Source organism: Phasianus colchicus, chromosome 32 (assembly GCF_987193195.1).
Source record: "Phasianus colchicus chromosome 32, bPhaCol1.hap1.1, whole genome shotgun sequence".
NCBI lineage: Eukaryota > Metazoa > Chordata > Aves > Galliformes > Phasianidae > Phasianus > Phasianus colchicus.
The window spans coordinates 1,009,495-1,034,585 of record NC_143467.1 but is presented as its reverse complement, the minus strand read 5'-3'; the positions used below and the strand labels follow the sequence as shown (position 1 = coordinate 1,034,585).

At 54.1% G+C, this 25,091-nt stretch overlaps 3 protein-coding genes across 4 annotated transcripts in view; all 3 read right to left on the bottom strand.

Moving 5' to 3' along the window:
* Positions 1-25,091, bottom strand: part of LOC149913991 (uncharacterized) — a 112,013-nt gene that overhangs the window by 71,583 nt on the left and 15,339 nt on the right. The gene's annotated exons all lie outside the window — the stretch shown is intronic.
* On the bottom strand, positions 2,570-6,114 carry LOC149913993 (coiled-coil domain-containing protein 81-like). Its single transcript, XM_090128061.1, has 8 exons — positions 5,988-6,114; positions 5,766-5,827; positions 5,178-5,331; positions 4,723-4,979; positions 4,453-4,538; positions 3,723-3,814; positions 3,107-3,203; positions 2,570-2,795 (listed from the first exon to the last, which is right to left on the bottom strand). Exons 1-8 carry the CDS (start codon positions 6,112-6,114, stop codon positions 2,570-2,572), a joined length of 1,101 nt encoding a protein of 366 aa, XP_089984187.1.
* LOC116240317 (coiled-coil domain-containing protein 81-like) lies at positions 16,730-20,392 on the bottom strand. The gene is made up of 8 exons (XM_090128002.1): positions 20,266-20,392; positions 20,044-20,105; positions 19,456-19,609; positions 19,001-19,257; positions 18,731-18,816; positions 18,001-18,092; positions 17,385-17,481; positions 16,730-17,073 (listed from the first exon to the last, which is right to left on the bottom strand). The coding sequence occupies exons 1-8, from the start codon at positions 20,390-20,392 to the stop codon at positions 16,848-16,850; spliced, it is 1,101 nt and encodes a 366-aa protein (XP_089984128.1). The 3' UTR covers positions 16,730-16,847.

Here is a 25,091-nt window from a genome sequence, read left to right as displayed (position 1 = left end):
ACTTCCAGCTGACCAGGATGCCCTGCCAGGCCAGAACCCACCAGGCTGGCCTGTGGGGCCCTGCCAGGCCTAAAGCCAGCTGGCTGGGTGGGCCCTGCCAGGCCAAATCCCCTTAGCCCTCTGCCTGAAAAGCTTCAGTGATTCGGAAGCCGGAAGATTCAGCCTGCATGGTCTGCCCTGGGATTCCGTGTACAGGGTGGACTCGGCCCTGGGGAAGATCCGGAATCCTTGTTATAAACTGGCTAGGTGGTCGGAAGGGCCCGACCAGACCAAAGGCCAGCTGGCTGGCCCAGATGGCCCTGCCAGGTTAAAAGCTGGCAGGCCAGTCGGGGGGCCAGAAGACTCCCAGCCGGCCTGGGGGGCCCTGCCGGGTCAAAAGCCGATAAGCTTGTGGCCCAGATAGGACAAAAGAGACACTGGATTTCCTTTGGCATCAAGTAAAGCACCGTGAGACGCTCTGATGCCCTCTCACAATTCCTTCTCCCTCCACCAGCACAAGAGCTGGCGTCAAAAGACGCAATGACACTGTCACAGGCGTTCTGGAGATTTTTAAGGGATAGGCCATGGTAAGGCTTTATTGACAGTTTTGCCCCTCTACATTTCACCCTAGATCTCCTTGTTTGGCCTGGGGAAGGGAAGGCAGCGGGGTGACCTCATTGCAGCCTTCCGTTACGTAAAGGGAGCCTACAAACAGGAGGGGAGTCAACTCTGTGATAGTGTAGCTACTGTCAGGCCAAGGGGAAGCGGTTTTGAGTTGAGGATGTCAGATTGGCTTGTTCTTTCCAGAGAGAGTGGAGAGATGCTGGAAGCGGATGCCCAGAGATGTCAGTTGTGGATGCCCCGTCCCTGGAGGTGTTCAAGGCCAGGTTGGATGGGGCCCTGGGCAGCCTGGTTTAGGAGTAGATATGATGCAGATGGGATTGATGCATCTGTGTTGCAGCCTCCATTGTTGCTCTGTCTGTCCTGGGCACCCCATGCCCGCATCAGCGTGGGTAGGGTGTGTGTGCCCTTCCTGCGGAGTGGGGCTTTGGTCTTTGGAGGCTGACACGTGGGAGACCCCGTTTCTTCTCTTATCGGTGGCAGCAATCCAGAGCGGTTGATGCAAGACTCCTCAGGCAGGCTGGTTTCCCCACGAAGTGGTGATGCTGCCATCTGCTTCAGTGCGTCCAGCACTGGCCTGATCTTTCTTGCCCTCTGCCTGAGAAGTTTCGCTGAGTCACATGCCAGAAGTGGGAGCCGGGATGGTCTGCCTTGAGGCTCCATAGACTCAGCCCTCGAGGAAGATCTTCTCGACTCACTTCTGAAAGGTGTTGTTGGCCTGAAGGTGATGTGATGGGGTGAGGCCTTGGCTGTCTGCAGTTTTCGCACCGCACGCTCACGATGGGCTTTTCCTGCTTCCTGCACTTCATCAAGGAAGCGCACGTGTTTGGTTCCCGGTGCTCGGCGCAGGTCTTGTTGGCTTGATGTGCCTGCTTCCCCCTGCAGGTCAGAACACTGAGGGGAGGCAGCCATTTCTCTGCCTCTCTTTATCCCTTCCCTACAAGTCGCCCAGCTGCAGTGTTTTGCTCCTAAGCTATGCCAGCACCTCCCCAAAAGCCCTTGTCTTCCCACCAGGGATCTAAAGGAGCAGCGAGCTGGAAGGAAAGAGTCTCCTCTCTGGCCTCACACTTAGCTACACCTTTGAGCTGCTGCAAAACCGTGGGCTTTGCTATGCTCTGCGTGTCACCGGAAAAGAGCACCGCATTGGAAAATGAGGAACTCGGGGTCCCAGGGCTCCAAGGAACGTAGCCACCCCATCTGTCAGAGCCAAGGGGTCTTGGAAGAGTCCCCATCGTCCCTCTGCTTCTCTTCAAGGAGATGGCACTGTCTCGCTGCTATTATCAGAGCGAGAGGAGCTGCTAATCTATGTATACCTGATGGTGAGATTAATACACAAAGGGTAGATGTTAGCCCGTCCAGTTTATTGCAAATGCTGGTCATCTGGGGAGATGGGGAAGGGAAGACGGGCGATAGAAAAGATGGTTCAGATGTTGATCTCCAGATGTTGATCTTCAGTGGTGGGTCTTGAAGGGTTGCTGTTTGGTTGACGACTGCACAAACTTATTTCTAAGTCCAAAAGTGGTTGAGTCAGCCTTCCTTGGAGTGGCAGCTTCTGGCCTTAGGATCTCAGCAGAAACTCCTTTGTTCCCACCTCCCGGGCCTTGCCAGCAGATCAGATGGAACAGGGAGGTGCCCACCTGCATCCCGGTCTTTATGAGATACGATGGTGTCCTTCCCCACTTCTCCCATACCAAGCTGGAGTTTCTGGTCACAGGCCAGATATTCTGCCAGTAAACACTCCTGAGCCCTCTTCTGAAGGCAAACAGCTCCCAAGAAATGCTTTGAAAGGTAAAATTGTCCACAAATGGATGTTGGTTGCTGCCACACAGACACTTCTCATCTGCTGCAGAAGTCAGCGTCTTACTGCAAGAAGTGCCTGAGAAAGCAAACTTTCAGCCACCAACAAAGAAGGGTTCAGGCAGGCACCCAGGAATGGCACAGACAGGAATTGCAAACCTGTCTGTCAGCCTCAGGTGGGGCTCTGCTCCTCCTGGGCACCCCACGCCCTGCTCAGCGTGGGCAGGACTGGACAGGACATCCCCCGCCTGGGGAGCTCCACTTTGATTGGTGGCAGAGTCTGCAGAGATCCAGTCCTCTTGTGCATCTTTGATCCTTTTCTTATGGTGGAGCACGTTCCCTTCGCTTCCTGGGGCTCCTCTTGGGCAGAAGATGCCCCCGGGATCGCTGGCAGCTGACTGAAAGGACAGAGTGGGAGAGGTCTGCCTGAGTGGGGGATGGCTTTGGGGCCGTATCCTGCAACCCCGAGCCAGGACCCCTGGCTGCAACGCAGCCTTCCCTACACATAGCTCTCGGGTTGCGCTGGTGCTTTCCTGAGGGCTGGAGAGGGGCCAGCCCTGTGAGCTGGGGGCTCCCAGCAGCCCCATCCCACCCCTCCACTGCTGCATTCACGTGCCCTGAACAGTGCCTGCCTGGCATTGGGGAATGGGCTCTTGTTGGGGTGGGGAAACACAGCGTGCAGATCTGTACCCTGAGCCTGCAGTCTCACCTTGCCTTCCTCTTGTCCTCGCTTGTTCCCTCCTCAGACTCCACTACAGAGGTGATGTGGATCCAGCTGGGGAGGGGATGCAGTTCAGGAAATTTCCCTGCAATTGAGAAGGACAGATCTCGTCAGAGGAGACTGACTGTGGACCTGCTGGCCCGGTGACACGCAGGGGTGCTCAGTGTCCCAAAGCACCCAAGAGGGCTGCTCTGCCCCCCTTGCAGATGCAGTCTCCCTCTGTGCCCTCCGTGCCTCGTGCCCAGCTCCTCCTCCCCAGGCTGCAGCTCTGTTTTGGGACTGCATTAAGGGCTTTGCTTTGGGAAAGAGGAGCTGGGTGGCGCCTGTGCGGTGACAGTGTCTTTTGGGGGCTCATTTCCTGGGGGAAAGGACAGGGCCGAGGACCCCCCGTGCTCTTGCCATCCCCTGGGATGGGAGCACTTGTGGGAACGTGGCAGCCAGCATCTCAGATTTGATGAGGACGACGTGTGGTCGGGAAGAGAGGCAGTGCTGAGCTGGTGCGAATGGTTTCACAAGTCAGATCCTGTGGGTGATGGTGGGATGGGGATTTTGCCATCACGTGTTGGTTGCGTGTGGTATAGAGAGGGACTGGCAGCTGCTTTACCTTCCTTCCCCCGGCCAAGACGTAGCAAAGGGACTTTTGAGGCCTTGCTGGGTTTCCCGGGCGGTGGTTTGGGCGCAAACTGCCGTTTAAACCTGTACAAAAGGAGAAGACGCGGTGTGAGCCAGGGCTCCGGCGGCCCTTTCTGCTGGTTGGGATCACCCTGCTCACAGGCAGATTCTCACATCGCCTGAAGGCCATCCTTCCCCAGGATCGACTGAGCCCCAGAACCAAGGACTGTCCTGGGAAACGGAGTCACCCGGCCACGATGGGATGAAAATGTCACCTACATCCCTTCATCTCTTCCCCCAGATCTACCTCTCGAGAGAAGGTCAGCCTTCCCTGAGTTCCCTAAGCACCGTTACCTGTGACCTGAGGTGTTAGCGAGCACCAGGGGAGCCTGGCACGCTGCCTCTAAGAAAGCGTGGAGTGTGGAGCAGGGTGGATTTGCGTGGCCACATTCCATGACCGCCCTGCAAGGATGGGGACTTGATGACGCTATTGGAGCAGATAAGCTACCCTGTTTTCCTGGCCCACCCTGAGCCAAGGCTTTCCACCTTACATGTTTTCAAGTACACTCTGCAGGACAAAGGTATATTTGACTTGGGAGACTCAAGCTCTACCCGAAAGTAAGAAGTGGTATAAAACGGCATGAGAGAGAAGGAACAAGGGGGGGTGGAAGGATGCCGTAGGCAAGTGGGGAAGCAGGGGCTGCAGCCACAAACATCCTCACCTGGGAAAGACGATGACTCGGCCTGAGGAGGTCAGCGAGGCTACAGCTGCCATCCGGGACACCAGCATGTTCAGCAGCCAGGGGACCTGCAGGGGAGGAGCAGGGAGGATGCGGGACGTCCTCATCAGGGCTGAGGCACTGGGGACACGAGGAGCTGACGGCAGCACAGCTCTCGCATGGCCCAAGCAGCCGGCCAGCGCCTGGTGAGCCATGTGCAGGCAGCTCTGGGCTCGTGGGACTGCCCAGGCCACGGAGAAACCTACAGCTCACCTTGAAAACAACTTTCTCTAGGTTCTCCTTCCCGCTGATCCTCTCCAGGAAGTCATAGTAGAACTTGACGTGGACTCTCGTTCCCTCGATGAGGAGCACTCCGATGTCCTTCAGGACAAAGGCGATGTTCTCCCCCTTCTTCAGGCAGTGGGAGACGAGGGACGTGGTGCCGAATATGCAGGCCTTCACAGTCTGCCGGCTCACAGATGCGGCCGCGGCCACCTGAGAGTATTTGAGGGCCTCCACCTCCTTATGGCCTGGAAAATCACACGGCAGAGTTTGTCATGCGGCGGCTCTTCCACGGCTGCTTCCCAAGTGCTGCTTCTAGCAGTCACCACCCAGGACAGCCCCATATTTGCACGGACTCCATGCAGGGAGGGTGAGGTTTGCTTTTGCAATGGATGGCTCCATTCGTCCTGTCTGTGCAGCAAGAAGGGGTTTAAGCCTCCTCGTACCTGGCAGGTAATCCTTGTTATCCGCGAGGTTACGGATGCCCGCAAGGTTCCTGGCCAGGTGAAACGCAGGCCACTGAAGAGTCATGGTTCCATCCTCAGCCTCGATGTGCTCGGAGGCAATGCTGAAGGAACCGAGGGTGGGAATTCGGACTCCCTGCACGTGGAAGAGAAGGGAAGGGCTGAAGTGTGAAGGCTGGAGGAAGAGCTGAAGGTTGCCCCGTCCACGGACGGTGCTTTGGGTCCTGCTGTGCCCTCTCCCACTGTTCGGAAGCTCAGGCAGGGCGGTGGGAGAGCTTTGGGAAGGAGCTGCCCGCTCCTCCCCCTCCCTTCGCCCTCCAAAAACGCGGCACAGCAGTCAGGGCAGAAGCAGCCTCGTGGAATCCAGAAGCTTGCAGAGCTTGTGAGCAGCCCCAGCACACTTGGTGCAGCCATACCACGCATGTGGGAGGCCCACTGGTACCCGAGAGGCATTTTGGGGGTGAATAGCCTGCTTTCCGTGGAGGGGAAGAGTCATTGCGTTCTGTGGCCCAAGGCGAGGGGACTCCCCACCCCTGCAAGCAGACAAGTGGGAAGAAGGCGCCGACCCACCTTGCGCAGCAGGAGCTGCTCTTGGACATAGACGGCCACCGCATCCCAGACAGCAACTTGCTCTGCAGGGCAAAGGAAAAGCAGGTCACGCTCTGCTTCTGCCGCTTCTCCTGCTGGCTCAGGGCAGGAGGGAGGTGGCAGATGGAAAATGTCGTCCCTGTCCCCAGCCCCACATGGAGGCAGTCCTGAGACGGTCCCCGTGTCGGCTGTGGGCCCGCGTACCTTTGGCGGTGACCTCTGGCATTCTGTAGCCCCGCTGTGTGGCGGGGCCATCCTCCCAGAATTTCATCTCGGTCTGCTTCACACCAGCGCGATGCTCCCTGTTGGCAACAGCCATGCCGGAGCTCATCCTTCAGATGTGTCTGCTCTCTGCCAGATGCTCCTTCAGGATGCAGGACCCACCTCCGTGCTCCGCCTTCATACTCCTCCCAGGCGGCCGTGTCACAAACGTCGCCGTGGTGACACGGTGACAGCGTGGCCGGTGCTGCCTGCTGCCCATTATGACGCTGGCACAGCAGCCTGCTGCCCGCCCTGCCGCGGTAGGAGCCCAGCTCTGCGCCTTGGTGGCTGGCAATGCCCAGACCCGGAGCCCTGGTGTGCCAGCAGCACCACACCAGAGGTGTTGCCGGCGGCCCCTCGGGCAGGCTGGCCTCACAGTCAGATGCTGAGTCTGCAATCTTCGAAGGTTCTCCCTGTGCTGGCCTGAACTCCTTCGCCCTAAACTTCAGGCATTTGGCTGAGCTGGAGCTCGGTGGCTGCAGCGCTCGCTTGCTCCCTCTGGGCACCGAGGGCAGGCTGGCCTTCGAGCTCCATAAAGACCACGGGGTGGGTTTGGCTGCCTTTACTCAGTGCAGGTCTGCTGCTTGGCCTTGGGTTCCACGTTAGTTTGGCTGGATGCTTTTCAGGCAGCAGACCGCCCCGGAACACCCGCGCCCTCTTAGAGATGGCCAGCTGAATGCCTGGAGAGGGGGCGAGAGAGAACCAGCATTTCCAGGGAGCTTGGCAGCAGGCGCCTGTTCTCTGTTTTCCTTCTAAAGTGAGCTTCTCTAAGAGCAAGAGGAAGGAAATTTCATCTCAAAGAGCGCTTCACAGGAAATGCGATACCCTGAAAACCAGTTTGGACGTGGGACTAGTTTTTGGTCACAATACAGTTTAGAAGAGAAAAATGCAAACGCTTCTATTAAGTGCTAAAGTGCAGTTATTCTCCATGGAGCCTGCGTGTCAGGGAGCCTGCGCCTTCCCACCAGTGCCCCGTTCCATGGTGTTGCCATGCGACAGATGGGGCAATCTGACAAACTGGCACCTGGCATGGAAGTGTGTGTGGAGCAAAGGTGTGGACCTGAGCTCCTTCGTGCAGAAAAAATGGCACCCACTGACCTTCACTGATGTTCACGGAGACAAAACAGTAGATGTCGGCTTTGGCATCACGTAGAAGTAGCACGGAGTGCACTGTGAAGAGCTGCAACCTTGTAATGAAGAACAGATAGCAAGGATTGCAGCCTTTCAGTACCTAAAGGGAGCCTGCAAACAGGACGGGAATCAACTCTTTGGAAGGGGAGATAACTGCAGGACGAGGGGAAATGGTTTGAAGTTGAGGGAGGGGAGATTTAGGTTGGATGTCAGGGGAAATTCTTTACTATGAGAGTGGTGAGGTGCTGGAACAGCTGCCCAGAGAGGCTGTGGATCCCCGTCCATCCCTGGAGGTGTTCGAGGCCAGGCTGGATGGGGCCCTGGGCAGCCTGGTCTGGTATGAAATGGGGAGGTTGGTGGCCCTGCGTGTGGCAGGGGGCTGGAGATTCGTGATCCTTGAGGTCCCTTCCAACCCTGGCCATTCTGTGATTCTGTGATTTTTGTGCTTTTGGTTAGGAACACAGAGGCAAAATCCTTGGCATCAAAATGCATAGAATGATGGAATCACCACGGTTGGAAAAGACCTCCAAGACCATCCGACCCAACCACCCCCCTGTCACCAATATTCACCACTAAACCACGTCCCTCAGCACGGCATCTAAACTCTTCTTGACCACCTCCAAAGATGCTGACTCCAATTCCTCCCTGGGCAGCCCGTTCCAGCCCCTGACCACTCTCTCGGAGAAGGTTTTCCTAACATCCCACCTGAAACACCTCTCTTTTCTTAAAGGTTCTTTAATTCCTTCACAAAGGTGTTCACAATCTTCATCTGTTTCTTCCCTCTCAATAGAATATGCAGTAGCTCTCAAAGAATAAGCTCAAAGAATAAGACCTGCAATTTTACAGTTAGAACTATTTTCCCCCAGCCAATGAATTTCTTGTGATCGCATAGGAAACCTTTACTCTTTTCATAGGTGAGTTTGGGAGGTTATCTCAGTGAATGCTGTTAGCATAACAACGCAAAAGTTAATCACTAAAGTGTCGTGGTTTTATGACACGGCTCCCCAGCCGTCTTGCCTTCAGCTTTAGCATAAAGCCTTTGGTTCTGGACACTCAGCCTCTCATTCATTCGGTTTATTAGGGAGAAGCAGGCAGCTCAGCACCACGCAGCCATTCACCCGCTCTCCACAGTGAGATGGGGGACAGAATCCAAATTGAATGTGTAAAAACCCGTGGGCTGAGATGAAGAGAGTTCATCATGAGAGAAAAGGCAGATAACTAATAGTAAGAAAAACAAGGAGGGTGATCATCATCATGCAAGGAGAGTAAGAATGATGAAAGAATAATATATGGAACAAGAGATGCACGGTGCCATTGCTCACCATCTGCTGAACTGCCCAGCCAGTTCATGAGCCCCGTTCTACTGTTCAGCCCCACGGCACAGCCTCACAGCTGGTGACGGACTGAAGCTGGAGAAGCCTGGCAGCAGAGGACGCTCCTGCCCCACAGAAGGGCTCGCGGCTCCATCGCAGCTCCGGTGCCCTCAGTGCTGGAGAGGAGGCTGAGGTGCCTCCAAGCGATGGATGCGGTCCACCCAACCTTCCAGCTCGTGTGGTTCACCGTGCAAGGCCAGCAGGAAGAAGGGTGGGCACAGGTCACACTGCATCCAGAGTGACTGCAGAGCTCTCGGGCTGGTAGTCCAGGCTGTGGGGCAGGAGTGAAAGGAGGGCACTGGTGCTGCGTGCCAGTCCTTGGCTGCAGGACTGGTGCTGGTGGCAGGGCCTTGGGTTCTGTGTCTGCAGCACCTATTTGCGGATTGGTGCCTGCTTGGAAGGGATGGGACCCACCTCCTTAAGGGAGGTGAGGATATTTTTGTCAGTAGGATGGCAGCCTTGCAAGGGAGGCTTTAAACTAAGAATTGGGAGGGCTGCTGAGCAAAGGGATGGGGTGATGCAAGGGACAAGCAACAGAAAATGAGCACTTGCAGGGTGGCAAGGAAATGCCTGAAGGCACCACTATGGGGAGATCCCCCAAAGCTCCAGAGGAGGTTCTGGTGGGTAACAGGGGGAGGCTGCTGGGAGCGAGGAACAGATGGACAGAGGGACCAATGGAGGAGGGATGGATGGAAAAAGGGATTGAAGAATCATTGGATGGATGGAACGATTGTTGGATGAAAGGATGGATGCAAATACAGGTGGATGGAGGGATCAACAGGAAAATATGATTTCTGCCTCAAAGAGCAGTGTGCCCCCAGGCCCCACTCCCTCCATGTGCACCAGTGGGGGTGGCCCTGGGGGTACAGGAGCCACGACCCATTGTCAGAAGCCACTCCCTGGGCTGCTACAGAACCCTGAACATGTCAAACGAGTTACACTGTAAAAGGAGGTCTCTTCCCAGGCTAAAACCCCTCCCACCTACATTGAGAAAAAGCAAACGAGTCACGGACTCATCTTTTCTTTAGGAGTTGAACTTTCAGTCCTGCACTTTCCTTGACAGTGCAAGTAGTTCCCAGGCATCTTGGAGTAACCTCCTGTAGCAATACTTCAGTTACCTCCTGTGCCTTATTAATTCTACAAGGGAATGCCTGCAGCCACCCTAAGAAGCTATCAGCACCAACTTCTGCGGGTACAACCTTGTTTTTCCCCAGCTTCTGTTAAAGCCAGAGGAGGAGGAGATGGCGGGGAGGGAATGGGGGGCAATGGGCAATGAGGAGATGGAAGGGTTGGAGTGGGGCAAATAGGGGTTGGACGTGGGAGGATGGGGGGGAGGAGAGTGGGATGGAGAAGAGAGGTGAAAGGATGGACGGAGAACGTGGAAGGAGGGGTGGACAGAAGTGAAAGGATGGATAAGGGGAGGGATGGAGAGCAAGGAAGGGGGGAGGGACACGCACCAGGCCACGTGCTTGGCTCACGTGCTTGGACAGAGAAGGACCACGGCATCCCTGCTGCAAAGGGCACTTTTCCTCTCTCCTGCTTTGGTTCTCACCTGGCTCTGCAGAGTTACTTCCACTCCATACCCGCTCATCCAAAGCGTCATGCAGAGCCAACGTGGAAAACCTGCTTGCAAAACAAGTCTTGTCACCAACAAGATGAACTGCCAGGCTCAGCTCTCACTACAGAACCAGTTATTTGTGACTACAGCTACAACTATCAGCCCCCATCAAACTGGCAAAACTCCTTCTTCCATCCCAGGATCACTCATCAGTCAGGGGCCTCAGGTAACTGCTACACAGTAAGCTTTCATATTTGCCTGCCCTGTACTTGAGCTAAATAATTAAAAACAATGGATTGCAACATTTCTTTCCTCACTTTGTGCTTCTTTCATTATTTTTTCTGTTTTTTTTTTTTTTTTTTTTTTTTTTTAAACAACCTTTCCCACCCAATACCCATCCAAGCCCCAGCTTACCTTTCCTGCTCTTCACTGACTTCTTGACTCTCTTGGCTTTTGCTGCTACTCTCGCCTTGCTTTCCTTTGCAGTGCCATGCATTGCTCTCTCTCTATTTGTTGCCACCCATTCTTTTCTTCGGTGGTGTTCTTTACTTCTTACTTGACTTCTTTTGTCTTTTCGCTTTACCTTTTGTCTCTTTGCTTTATTTGGTTTTCCTTTTTGTCTTTTTTCATATATTATTTTTCTTTTTCTTCTTTTCTCTTTTTTCTCTTTTTCTTTTTTTTTTCTCATTTTTTTCCATTTTTTTTCTCATTTTTTTCCTGTTTTTTTTTTTTTTTTTTAATCATAGGTTTTCCTTTAAGCCCCCCTTCATTTCCTCTTCTCCCATCCCCTCCCCTCTTTTCTCCCTTACCCTCACCTCCCTTGCTCCTCCCCTTCCCCCTGCCTTAGCCTACCATTACCTTCCCTGCCTTTCACTTACCTTCTCCTCACTTCCTCCTCCTTGATGCTCTTGGCTTTTGCTGCTACCTTGATGCCCAATCTCAACACTTGCCTGCTCTGCTCGCTGCTCTGCCAAATGGATTAAAGTTTACAATAGCAGTTTGAGAGCTGAGAGACTGTGAGAAAATAAATAGAAGCATTCATCTTCTATACGTCAAATAAGTACAAAAGTGATGAAGCTAAATGTAACACACATTATATTAATTGACTGATATTAATAAAGGGACATTCACTTTTGAAATACTCAACTACATTTCCATTAGTTGGTACTAGAGATCACGTCTGGACCACAGCTGCCCTAGGGATCTGAAAGGCACCTAAGATTTGTGCACTGTAGTTCTGAACTCTATTCAAGAGCCCAGCGAAGCTGAGATGATGGACAGCCGGGCTTAAAATGCTGCAGTATCGTACTGATACAAGAATTTCCTGCCTCTGTTTAATCAGGAGCAGGATTATTTCACAGTAGCATTTCAATTAGTTTACTTCTAGAGCTTTCTGACAGACGTGGGTTCTAGAGAGGGATTTGAAGGAGAGTACAGTACCTGGCAAACAGACACAGTACCTAACGACCATGGAATCTAACATGCAGGAGTTTGCCATCAGACACAAGTTCCTGAATCACGCAGCAAAATCCAGAAGCAGTGCAAAGCTCTTCATTCACACTTAAGGTATGTAACTTCTGAAGAGTTGTTACGTGCCCTTAACACCTGGGCACAGAATTGTACTTCTGTGCCTACTCACCATGAAATGCCTCCACTGCTGCTTCTGGTCAGCTTAAGGCCTCTTTGGTTAGAGACTGAATCCAACGTGCTGGCTCTGTTTTACTTATGCACAGCAGGTTCTGAAGGGCAACCAGAAACGTGAACAGAGGTTATGTTGGAAGCAAAAAAGCAGCAACAGAGCTTCCAGCGCACAGGCAAACCAAATGCACGCTTGGATTCCCTTTTTGCACAAATAGAAGCTAAGAAAATAAACTGAAATTATTCCCAGTATTTATTTCCTTCTCAATGAAAATTTGAGCTAGGTAACTTGACAGATTCCTTTACCTGTGTCTTCCACAGGTGTTTTTCTTTTCTTTCTTCTTTCTTTTTTTGTTTCTTTGTTGCATTTTTCTTCCTTCCCTTCCTCTCCCTGCAGACTCCCCAGGATATTTCAGCAGTCCGGAAAGAAAAGGGCTTCAGGTGCTTATCTTTGAAAGCTCGAGGATGAGTGAATTTGAAATTGTACAACTGGTTTCTAAAGAGCTGACCACATAGAGACACAATGCTTTAAACACGGCTGTGAAAACCAACTCTGCCAACAAACATATGGGTTTTTGAGTACTCAATAAAAATAAGTGAATCACAGAATGGTTGAGGTTGGAGACACCTCTGGATCCTTGTGCTCAGCAGACTCAGGGCAGGGTTCCTGGGACCACGTCTAGACTGCTTTTGGAGATCCCCACGGATCCACCCCACAACCTCTCCAGGCAGCCTTTGCCACTGCTCTGACATCTGCACAGCACAGAAGTGCTTCCTGCTGGTCAGACAGAACCTGTGTTCCAGGTTGTGCCTACTGCCTCTTGTCCTGGCACTGGGCACCACCCAAATGAGCCTGTCTCTGACCTCTCTGCACGCTCTCTTCAGGCCTCTATAGACATTCCACACGGAGACATCCCAACTCTCTCAGCCTTGCCTCCTACAAGGGGCGCTCCAGGGCTTTCATCACCTTGGTAGCCCTGTTTTGGAGTCTTTCTTCTTCGTTCACGTGTCTTTTATACTGGGGAGTCAGAATTGGACCCAGTGCTTCAGGTGCAGACTCACCAACACTGAGCATAGGGGAAGAATCACTTCCCAGCACTCACAGGCAATATTCTGCCTAATGCAGCCAGGAAGCCATCAGCCTTCTTAGCGGCAAGGACACAGTGCTAGCTCACGTTCCACTTGGTGTCCACCAGGAGCCCCAGGCTCTTTCCTGCAGAGCTGCTCTCCAGCCGAGTGCCACCAGCATACACTGGTGCCTGGGCTGGTTTCGCCCCAGATGCAGGACTCTGCACTTCTCAAGGAACTCCATGAGACTCTCTATAATGAAGTTACCCCTGGAGGGATCCTGTTTTAGCAGGGGGGTTGGACTAGGCGATCTCCAGAGGTTCTTTCCAGCCCCTACAGTTCTACGATTCCGTGATCCTGTGTCAGCCACCTCACAGCCTGCTGAGTGCACTCTGGATGGCTGCATGGCCTCTGCTCAGTCAGTCACTGCCCCCACTTTTGGGACAGCTGGCACCTCCGGAGGGTTCACTCTGCCCTGCTATCCAGATCCTGAGGGAACATATTAGAACAGGACCCACTACTGACCCCTCAGGAACTCCTGTCATTCATGGCCTCCAGCATGACTTACATCACTGAAATCCTCTTAAATAACCTTTTCTTTTTAAACATTCCCCGCTTATACTTTCTTAGAGGTATATGACTTCGTTTACTTCAAAGTCAGACTCCCTCATTGGTTCACAGCAGCTCCAAGCAAGAGGGATCATGACAGTGCAGGGCCCAGCAGTACACAGTCCTTTCTACTTGGCTCCTTGTGTGAATTCGCTCTCCAACAACAGCCAGCAAGCTAAACACAACAACAAACTATTCCACCCAGAGGTTCCCAGACTCTTCAGGTTATTACCAACTCCAACAACATAAAATTAAGAACAATAATAAAACATACCCTCTTCATTTATGGCATCTTTAGGCAGAATCAGCAATGCATTTATTTACTCACATAGTCATTAAACAGCACGGAGCTGCCTGCTGCACTTCCAGCCCCAGTTTGCTTTAACTATTTTAGCCTACACAACAACACAGGCAGTCATCAGCACAACGATCTTCAGGTAAGAGTAGAAGAGGGAAAGAGACAAAAGTCCCACGAAAGAACAAACAGAAAGCCTAGGCAGACAGACAGTGCTACAGCACTGCAGCTCACAACACCTCCTTACCCACAGAGGCTCTCCCTTCCCCCCCTTCCTCAACACGATTCAATCAAATCCCAGGCTTCTCCCCTAAAATGAGCTACAATTAATCCATGTCACAGAAAACAGTTGCCAATACAAGGCACTTGCTGTCAGCTCATGGCACCAACAGTCCCTCCAACACAGCATTTCCACTGCCAAACCTAACTGATTTCTCAACTGCAGTGCCCTTTCAGAAGGTATTACCCCCAAAAGGAAAAGAACTCAATCCAGAACACAAAGACAACACTGCTGAACCCATTCTGAAGACCAGGCACACACAACACAACAAAGAACACACCTCCATGCAGAGAGCCCTTACAGGGGGCAGCCAGCCCTGAAATGAGGTTAGGGAGGGGTGGCACCAGGCTCCACCCCTTTGCCAGACAGGTGAATTGCTTCCACCTGTCCTCCCCAGCAGAACAAGGGCTCATGAAGATGAAAGAGCAGTTGGCTGGGGAGGGGGACCTACATTGGCAGCTTGGGCTGGGCTGATGTGATCTTTTCTTCTTAGTCCTCTGCCTGAGGAGTTTGAGTGATCCACAAGGCAGATGTGGCAGCCCTGGCTGGTCTGCCTTGGGGCTGCGTGGAGCGGCTGCACTCAGCCCTTGAGGGAGATCCGGAATCTTTGGTAAAGCTGGCTGACTGGCTGGGGAACCCTTCCGAGGCCTGAAGCCTCCTGGCCGGCCAGTTGGGCCAGGCCGAAAGCTGGCTGGCCGTTCAGGGGAGCACTGCCAGGCGAAAGGTGGCCGGCCGGCTGGCCCATGGAGCTCTGCATTTCCAGACCTCTCCAAGCCAGCCAAAGGGGCACTGCCAGGCCAAAAGCTGGCTGGCCAGCCAAAATGGGGAACCCTGCCAGGCCAAAACCTGGCAAGCTGACTGACTCGGGTTGCACTGCCAGGCCATAAGACTCCCGGCCGGCCAGGGGGCCCTGCCAAGCCAAAAGCCGGCTGGCCTGTCAGGCGCTGCTTGCAAAAAGCTGGCAGGTCGGCCAGGGGGGCTCAGCCAGGCCAAAAGATGTCAGGCTGACTGACCCAGGTAGTCCTGCCACGCTATCCCGGCCGGCTGGGAGAACGTACCAGGCCAAAAGCTGGCCAGCCAGGGTCCCAGCCAGGCCAAAAGCAGGCCAGCGGCTTGAGAGGGCCGTGCCGGGCCAAAGGCTGGCCAGCCAGCCCAGCAGATGCTGCCAGGCCCAGAGCCGGCCAACCGGCTGGCCAGGGGGGCCCTGTGAGGTTTAAAATGGGCTAGCCCTTGAGACCCTGCCAGGCCAAAAGCTGGCCGGCCAGGTCAAAAGCTGGACCAAGGCGTGGGTAGGATGTGTCCTTCCTGTGGTCTGGGGCTTTGGTCTTCAGAGGCTGACACTTGGCAGACCCCGTTTCTTCTCTTATCAGTGGCAGCAATCCAGAGCGGGTGATGCAAGTCTCCTCAGGCAGGCTGGTTTCCCCACGAAGTGGTGATGCTGCCATCTGCTTCAGTGCGTCCAGCACTGGCCTGATCTTTCTTGCCCTCTGCCTGAGAAGTTTCGCTGAGTCACATGCCAGAAGTGGGAGCCGGGATGGTCTGCCTTGAGGCTCCATAGACTCAGCCCTCGAGGAAGATCTTCTCGACTCACTTCTGAAAGGTGTTGTTGGCCTGAAGGTGATGTGATGGGGTGAGGCCTTGGCTGTCTGCAGTTTTCGCACCGCACGCTCACGATGGGCTTTTCCTGCTTCCTGCACTTCATCAAGGAAGCGCACGTGTTTGGTTCCCGGTGCTCGGCGCAGGTCTTGTTGGCTTGATGTGCCTGCTTCCCCCTGCAGGTCAGAACGCTGAGGGGAGGCAGCCATTTCTCTGCCTCTCTTTATCCCTTCCCTACAAGTCGCCCAGCTGCAGTGTTTTGCTCCTAAGCTATGCCAGCACCTCCCCAGAAGCCCTTGTCTTCCCACCAGGGATCTAAAGGAGCAGCAAGCTGGAAGGAAAAAGTCCTCTCTGGCCTCACACTTAGCTACACCTTTGAGCTGCTGCAAAACCGTGGGCTTTGCTATGCTCTGCGTGTCACCGGAAGAGAGCACCGCATTGGAAAATGAGGAACTCGGGGTCCCAGGGCTCCAAGGAACGTAGCCACCCCATCTGTCAGAGCCAAGGGGTCTTGGAAGAGTCCCTCTGCTTCTCTTCAAGGAGATGGCACTGTCTCGCTGCTATTATCAGAGCGAGAGGAGCTGCTAATCTATGTATACCTGACGGTGAGATTAATACACAAAGGGTAGATGTTAGCCCGTCCAGTTTATTGCAAATGCTGGTCATCTGGGGAGATGGGGAAGGGAAGACGGGCGATAGAAAAGATGGTTCAGATGTTGATCTCCAGATGTTGATCTTCAGTGGTGGGTCTTGAAGGGTTGCTGTTTGGTTGACGACTGCACAAACTTATTTCTAAGTCCAAAAGTGGTTGAGTCAGCCTTCCTTGGAGTGGCAGCTTCTGGCCTTAGGATCTCAGCAGAAACTCCTTTGTTCCCACCTCCCGGGCCTTGCCAGCAGATCAGATGGAGCAGGGAGGTGCCCACCTGCATCCCGGTCTTCATGAGATACGATGGTGTCCTTCCCCACTTCTCCCATACCAAGCTGGAGTTTCTGGTCACAGGCCAGATATTCTGCCAGTAAACACTCCTGAGCCCTCTTCTGAAGGCAAACAGCTCCCAAGAAATGCTTTGAAAGGTAAAATTGTCCACAAATGGATGTTGGTTGCTGCCACACAGACACTTCTCATCTGCTGCAGAAGTCAGCGTCTTACTGCAAGAAGTGCCTGAGAAAGCAAACTTTCAGCCACCAACAAAGAAGGGTTCAGGCAGGCACCCAGGAATGGCACAGACAGGAATTGCAAACCTGTCTGTCAGCCTCAGGTGGGGCTCTGCTCCTCCTGGGCACCCCACGCCCTGCTCAGCGTGGGCAGGACTGGACAGGACATCCCCCGCCTGGGGAGCTCCACTTTGATTGGTGGCAGAGTCTGCAGAGATCCAGTCCTCTTGTGCATCTTTGATCCTTTTCTTATGGTGGAGCACGTTCCCTTCTCTTCCTGGGGCTCCTCTTGGGCAGAAGATGCCCCCGGGATCGCTGGCAGCTGACTGAAAGGACAGAGTGGGAGAGGTCTGCCTGAGTGGGGGACGGCTTTGGGGCCGTATCCTGCAACCCCGAGCCAGGACCCCTGGCTGCAACGCAGCCTTCCCTACACATAGCTCTCGGGTTGCGCTGGTGCTTTCCTGAGGGCTGGAGAGGGGCCAGCCCTGTGAGCTGGGGGCTCCCAGCAGCCCCATCCCACCCCTCCACTGCTGCATTCACGTGCCCTGAACAGTGCCTGCCTGGCGTTGGGGAATGGGCTCTTGTTGGGGTGGGGAAACACAGCGTGCAGATCTGTACCCTGAGCCTGCAGTCTCACCTTGCCTTCCTCTTGTCCTCGCTTGTTCCCTCCTCAGACTCCACTACAGAGGTGATGTGGATCCAGCTGGGGAGGGGATGCAGTTCAGGAAATTTCCCTGCAATTGAGAAGGACAGATCTCGTCAGAGGAGACTGACTGTGGACCTGCTGGCCCGGTGACACGCAGGGGTGCTCAGTGTCCCAAAGCACCCAAGAGGGCTGCTCTGCCCCCCTTGCAGATGCAGTCTCCCTCTGTGCCCTCCGTGCCTCGTGCCCAGCTCCTCCTCCCCAGGCTGCAGCTCTGTTTTGGGACTGCATTAAGGGCTTTGCTTTGGGAAAGAGGAGCTGGGTGGCGCCTGTGCGGTGACAGTGTCTTTTGGGGGCTCATTTCCTGGGGGAAAGGACAGGGCCGAGGACCCCCCGTGCTCTTGCCATCCCCTGGGATGGGAGCACTTGTGGGAACGTGGCAGCCAGCATCTCAGATTTTATGAGGACGACGTGTGGTCGGGAAGAGAGGCAGTGCTGAGCTGGTGCGAATGGTTTCACAAGTCAGAGCCATTGGGTGATGGTGGGATGGGGATTTTGCCATCACGTGTTGGTTGCGTGTGGTATAGAGAGGGACTGGCAGCTGCTTTACCTTCCTTCCCCCGGCCAAGACGTAGCAAAGGGACTTTTGAGGCCTTGCTGGGTTTCCCGGGCGGTGGTTTGGGCGCAAACTCCCGTTTAAACCTGTACAAAAGGAGAAGACGCGGTGTGAGCCAGGGCTCCGGCGGCCCTTTCTGCTGGTTGGGATCACCCTGCTCACAGGCAGATTCTCACATCGCCTGAAGGCCATCCTTCCCCAGGATCGACTGAGCCCCAGAACCAAGGACTGTCCTGGGAAACGGAGTCACCCGGCCACGATGGGATGAAAATGTCACCTACATCCCTTCATCTCTTCCCCCAGATCTACCTCTCGAGAGAAGGTCAGCCTTCCCTGAGTTCCCTAAGCACCGTGACCTGTGACCTGAGGTGTTAGCGAGCACCAGGGGAGCCTGGCACGCTGCCTCTAAGAAAGCGCGGACTGTGGAGCAGGGTGGATTTGCGTGGCCACATTCCATGACCGCCCTGCAAGGATGGGGACTTGATGACGCTATTGGAGCAGATAAGCTACCCTGTTTTCCTGGCCCACCCTGAGCCAAGGCTTTCCACCTTACATGTTTTCAAGTACACTCTGCAGGACAAAGGTATATTTGACTTGGGAGACTCAAGCTCTACCCGAAAGTAAGAAGTGGTATAAAACGGCATGAGAGAGAAGGAACAAGGGGGGGTGGAAGGATGCCGTAGGCAAGTGGGGAAGCAGGGGCTGCAGCCACAAACATCCTCACCTGGGAAAGACGATGACTCGGCCTGAGGAGGTCAGCGAGGCTACAGCTGCCATCCGGGACACCAGCATGTTCAGCAGCCAGGGGACCTGCAGGGGAGGAGCAGGGAGGATGCGGGACGTCCTCATCAGGGCTGAGGCACTGGGGACACGAGGAGCTGACGGCAGCACAGCTCTCGCACGGCCCAAGCAGCCGGCCAGCGCCTGGTGAGCCATGTGCAGGCAGCTCTGGGCTCGTGGGACTGCCCAGGCCACGGAGAAACCTACAGCTCACCTTGAAAACAACTTTCTCTAGGTTCTCCTTCCCGCTGATCCTCTCCAGGAAGTCGTAGTAGAACTTGACGTGGACTCTCGTTCCCTCGATGAGGAGCACTCCGATGTCCTTCAGGACAAAGGCGATGTTCTCCCCCTTCTTCAGGCAGTGGGAGACGAGGGACGTGGTGCCGAATATGCAGGCCTTCGCAGTCTGCCGGCTCACAGATGCGGCCGCGGCCACCTGAGAGTATTTGAGGGCCTCCACCTCCTTATGGCCTGGAAAATCACACGGCAGAGTTTGTCATGCGGCGGCTCTTCCACGGCTGCTTCCCAAGTGCTGCTTCTTGCAGTCACCACCCAGGACAGCCCCATATTTGCACGGACTCCATGCAGGGAGGGTGAGGTTTGCTTTTGCAATGGATGGCTCCATTCGTCCTGTCTGTGCAGCAAGAAGGGGTTTAAGCCTCCTCGTACCTGGCAGGTAATCCTTGTTATCCGCGAGGTTACGGATGCCCGCAAGGTTCCTGGCCAGGTGAAACGCAGGCCACTGAAGAGTCATGGTTCCATCCTCAGCCTCGATGTGCTCGGAGGCAATGCTGAAGGAACCGAGGGTGGGAATTCGGACTCCCTGCACGTGGAAGAGAAGGGAAGGGCTGAAGTGTGAAGGCTGGAGGAAGAGCTGAAGGTTGCCCCGTCCACGGACGGTGCTTTGGGTCCTGCTGTGCCCTCTCCCACTGTTCGGAAGCTCAGGCAGGGCGGTGGGAGAGCTTTGGGAAGGAGCTGCCCGCTCCTCCCCCTCCCTTCGCCCTCCAAAAACGCGGCACAGCAGTCAGGGCAGAAGCAGCCTCGTGGAATCCAGAAGCTTGCAGAGCTTGTGAGCAGCCCCAGCACACTTGGTGCAGCCATACCACGCATGTGGGAGGCCCACTGGTACCCGAGAGGCATTTTGGGGGTGAATAGCCTGCTTTCCGTGGAGGGGAAGAGTCATTGCGTTCTGTGGCCCAAGGCGAGGGGACTCCCCACCCCTGCAAGCAGACAAGTGGGAAGAAGGCGCCGACCCACCTTGCGCAGCAGGAGCTGCTCTTGGACATAGACGGCCACCACATCCCAGACAGCAACTTGCTCTGCAGGGCAAAGGAAAAGCAGGTCACGCTCTGCTTCTGCCGCTTCTCCTGCTGGCTCAGGGCAGGAGGGAGGTGGCAGATGGAAAATGTCGTCCCTGTCCCCAGCCCCACATGGAGGCAGTCCTGAGACGGTCCCCGTGTCGGCTGTGGGCCCGCGTACCTTTGGCGGTGACCTCTGGCATTCTGTAGCCCCGCTGTGTGGCGGGGCCATCCTCCCAGAATTTCATCTCGGTCTGCTTCACACCAGCGCGATGCTCCCTGTTGGCAACAGCCATGCCGGAGCTCATCCTTCAGATGTGTCTGCTCTCTGCCAGATGCTCCTTCAGGATGCAGGACCCACCTCCGTGCTCCGCCTTCATACTCCTCCCAGGCGGCCGTGTCACAAACGTCGCCGTGGTGACACGGTGACAGCGTGGCCGGTGCTGCCTGCTGCCCATTATGACGCTGGCACAGCAGCCTGCTGCCCGCCCTGCCGCGGTAGGAGCCCAGCTCTGCGCCTTGGTGGCTGGCAATGCCCAGACCCGGAGCCCTGGTGTGCCAGCAGCACCACACCAGAGGTGTTGCCGGCGGCCCCTCGGGCAGGCTGGCCTCACAGTCAGATGCTGAGTCTGCAATCTTCGAAGGTTCTCCCTGTGCTGGCCTGAACTCCTTCGCCCTAAACTTCAGGCATTTGGCTGAGCTGGAGCTCGGTGGCTGCAGCGCTCGCTTGCTCCCTCTGGGCACCGAGGGCAGGCTGGCCTTCGAGCTCCATAAAGACCACGGGGTGGGTTTGGCTGCCTTTACTCAGTGCAGGTCTGCTGCTTGGCCTTGGGTTCCACGTTAGTTTGGCTGGATGCTTTTCAGGCAGCAGACCGCCCCGGAACACCCGCGCCCTCTTAGAGATGGCCAGCTGAATGCCTGGAGAGGGGGCGAGAGAGAACCAGCATTTCCAGGGAGCTTGGCAGCAGGCGCCTGTTCTCTGTTTTCCTTCTAAAGTGAGCTTCTCTAAGAGCAAGAGGAAGGAAATTTCATCTCAAAGAGCGCTTCACAGGAAATGCGATACCCTGAAAACCAGTTTGGACGTGGGACTAGTTTTTGGTCACAATACAGTTTAGAAGAGAAAAATGCAAACGCTTCTATTAAGTGCTAAAGTGCAGTTATTCTCCATGGAGCCTGCGTGTCAGGGAGCCTGCGCCTTCCCACCAGTGCCCCGTTCCATGGTGTTGCCATGCGACAGATGGGGCAATCTGACAAACTGGCACCTGGCATGGAAGTGTGTGTGGAGCAAAGGTGTGGACCTGAGCTCCTTCGTGCAGAAAAAATGGCACCCACTGACCTTCACTGATGTTCACGGAGACAAAACAGTAGATGTCGGCTTTGGCATCACGTAGAAGTAGCACGGAGTGCACTGTGAAGAGCTGCAACCTTGTAATGAAGAACAGATAGCAAGGATTGCAGCCTTTCAGTACCTGAAGGGAGCCTGCAAACAGGACGGGAATCAACTCTTTGGAAGGGGAGATAACTGCAGGACGAGGGGAAATGGTTTGAAGTTGAGGGAGGGGAGATTTAGGTTGGATGTCAGGGGAAATTCTTTACTATGAGAGTGGTGAGGTGCTGGAACAGCTGCCCAGAGAGGCTGTGGATCCCCGTCCATCCCTGGAGGTGTTCGAGGCCAGGCTGGATGGGGCCCTGGGCAGCCTGGTCTGGTATGAAATGGGGAGGTTGGTGGCCCTGCGTGTGGCAGGGGGCTGGAGATTCGTGATCCTTGAGGTCCCTTCCAACCCTGGCCATTCTGTGATTCTGTGATTTTTGTGCTTTTGGTTAGGAACACAGAGGCAAAATCCTTGGCATCAAAATGCATAGAATGATGGAATCACCACGGTTGGAAAAGACCTCCAAGACCATCCGACCCAACCACCCCCCTGTCACCAATATTCACCACTAAACCACGTCCCTCAGCACGGCATCTAAACTCTTCTTGACCACCTCCAAAGATGCTGACTCCAATTCCTCCCTGGGCAGCCCGTTCCAGCCCCTGACCACTCTCTCGGAGAAGGTTTTCCTAACATCCCACCTGAAACACCTCTCTTTTCTTAAAGGTTCTTTAATTCCTTCACAAAGGTGTTCACAATCTTCATCTGTTTCTTCCCTCTCAATAGAATATGCAGTAGCTCTCAAAGAATAAGCTCAAAGAATAAGACCTGCAATTTTACAGTTAGAACTATTTTCCCCCAGCCAATGAATTTCTTGTGATCGCATAGGAAACCTTTACTCTTTTCATAGGTGAGTTTGGGAGGTTATCTCAGTGAATGCTGTTAGCATAACAACGCAAAAGTTAATCACTAAAGTGTCGTGGTTTTATGACACGGCTCCCCAGCCGTCTTGCCTTCAGCTTTAGCATAAAGCCTTTGGTTCTGGACACTCAGCCTCTCATTCATTCGGTTTATTAGGGAGAAGCAGGCAGCTCAGCACCACGCAGCCATTCACCCGCTCTCCACAGTGAGATGGGGGACAGAATCCAAATTGAATGTGTAAAAACCCGTGGGCTGAGATGAAGAGAGTTCATCATGAGAGAAAAGGCAGATAACTAATAGTAAGAAAAACAAGGAGGGTGATCATCATCATGCAAGGAGAGTAAGAATGATGAAAGAATAATATATGGAACAAGAGATGCACGGTGCCATTGCTCACCATCTGCTGAACTGCCCAGCCAGTTCATGAGCCCCGTTCTACTGTTCAGCCCCACGGCACAGCCTCACAGCTGGTGACGGACTGAAGCTGGAGAAGCCTGGCAGCAGAGGACGCTCCTGCCCCACAGAAGGGCTCGCGGCTCCATCGCAGCTCCGGTGCCCTCAGTGCTGGAGAGGAGGCTGAGGTGCCTCCAAGCGATGGATGCGGTCCACCCAACCTTCCAGCTCGTGTGGTTCACCGTGCAAGGCCAGCAGGAAGAAGGGTGGGCACAGGTCATACTGCATCCAGAGTGACTGCAGAGCTCTCGGGCTGGTAGTCCAGGCTGTGGGGCAGGAGTGAAAGGAGGGCACTGGTGCTGCGTGCCAGTCCTTGGCTGCAGGACTGGTGCTGGTGGCAGGGCCTTGGGTTCTGTGTCTGCAGCACCTATTTGCGGATTGGTGCCTGCTTGGAAGGGATGGGACCCACCTCCTTAAGGGAGGTGAGGATATTTTTGTCAGTAGGATGGCAGCCTTGCAAGGGAGGCTTTAAACTAAGAATTGGGAGGGCTGCTGAGCAAAGGGATGGGGTGATGCAAGGGACAAGCAACAGAAAATGAGCACTTGCAGGGTGGCAAGGAAATGCCTGAAGGCACCACTATGGGGAGATCCCCCAAAGCTCCAGAGGAGGTTCTGGTGGGTAACAGGGGGAGGCTGCTGGGAGCGAGGAACAGATGGACAGAGGGACCAATGGAGGAGGGATGGATGGAAAAAGGGATTGAAGAATCATTGGATGGATGGAACGATTGTTGGATGAAAGGATGGATGCAAATACAGGTGGATGGAGGGATCAACAGGAAAATATGATTTCTGCCTCAAAGAGCAGTGTGCCCCCAGGCCCCACTCCCTCCATGTGCACCAGTGGGGGTGGCCCTGGGGGTACAGGAGCCACGACCCATTGTCAGAAGCCACTCCCTGGGCTGCTACAGAACCCTGAACATGTCAAACGAGTTACACTGTAAAAGGAGGTCTCTTCCCAGGCTAAAACCCCTCCCACCTACATTGAGAAAAAGCAAACGAGTCACGGACTCATCTTTTCTTTAGGAGTTGAACTTTCAGTCCTGCACTTTCCTTGACAGTGCAAGTAGTTCCCAGGCATCTTGGAGTAACCTCCTGTAGCAATACTTCAGTTACCTCCTGTGCCTTATTAATTCTACAAGGGAATGCCTGCAGCCACCCTAAGAAGCTATCAGCACCAACTTCTGCGGGTACAACCTTGTTTTTCCCCAGCTTCTGTTAAAGCCAGAGGAGGAGGAGATGGCGGGGAGGGAATGGGGGGCAATGGGCAATGAGGAGATGGAAGGGTTGGAGTGGGGCAAATAGGGGTTGGACGTGGGAGGATGGGGGGGAGGAGAGTGGGATGGAGAAGAGAGGTGAAAGGATGGACGGAGAACGTGGAAGGAGGGGTGGACAGAAGTGAAAGGATGGATAAGGGGAGGGATGGAGAGCAAGGAAGGGGGGAGGGACACGCACCAGGCCACGTGCTTGGCTCACGTGCTTGGACAGAGAAGGACCACGGCATCCCTGCTGCAAAGGGCACTTTTCCTCTCTCCTGCTTTGGTTCTCACCTGGCTCTGCAGAGTTACTTCCACTCCATACCCGCTCATCCAAAGCGTCATGCAGAGCCAACGTGGAAAACCTGCTTGCAAAACAAGTCTTGTCACCAACAAGATGAACTGCCAGGCTCAGCTCTCACTACAGAACCAGTTATTTGTGACTACAGCTACAACTATCAGCCCCCATCAAACTGGCAAAACTCCTTCTTCCATCCCAGGATCACTCATCAGTCAGGGGCCTCAGGTAACTGCTACACAGTAAGCTTTCATATTTGCCTGCCCTGTACTTGAGCTAAATAATTAAAAACAATGGATTGCAACATTTCTTTCCTCACTTTGTGCTTCTTTCATTATTTTTTCTGTTTTTTTTTTTTTTTTTTTTTTTTTAAACAACCTTTCCCACCCAATACCCATCCAAGCCCCAGCTTACCTTTCCTGCTCTTCACTGACTTCTTGACTCTCTTGGCTTTTGCTGCTACTCTCGCCTTGCTTTCCTTTGCAGTGCCATGCATTGCTCTCTCTCTATTTGTTGCCACCCATTCTTTTCTTCGGTGGTGTTCTTTACTTCTTACTTGACTTCTTTTGTCTTTTCGCTTTACCTTTTGTCTCTTTGCTTTATTTGGTTTTCCTTTTTGTCTTTTTTCATATATTATTTTTCTTTTTCTTCTTTTCTCTTTTTTCTCTTTTTCTTTTTTTTTTCTCATTTTTTTCCATTTTTTTTCTCA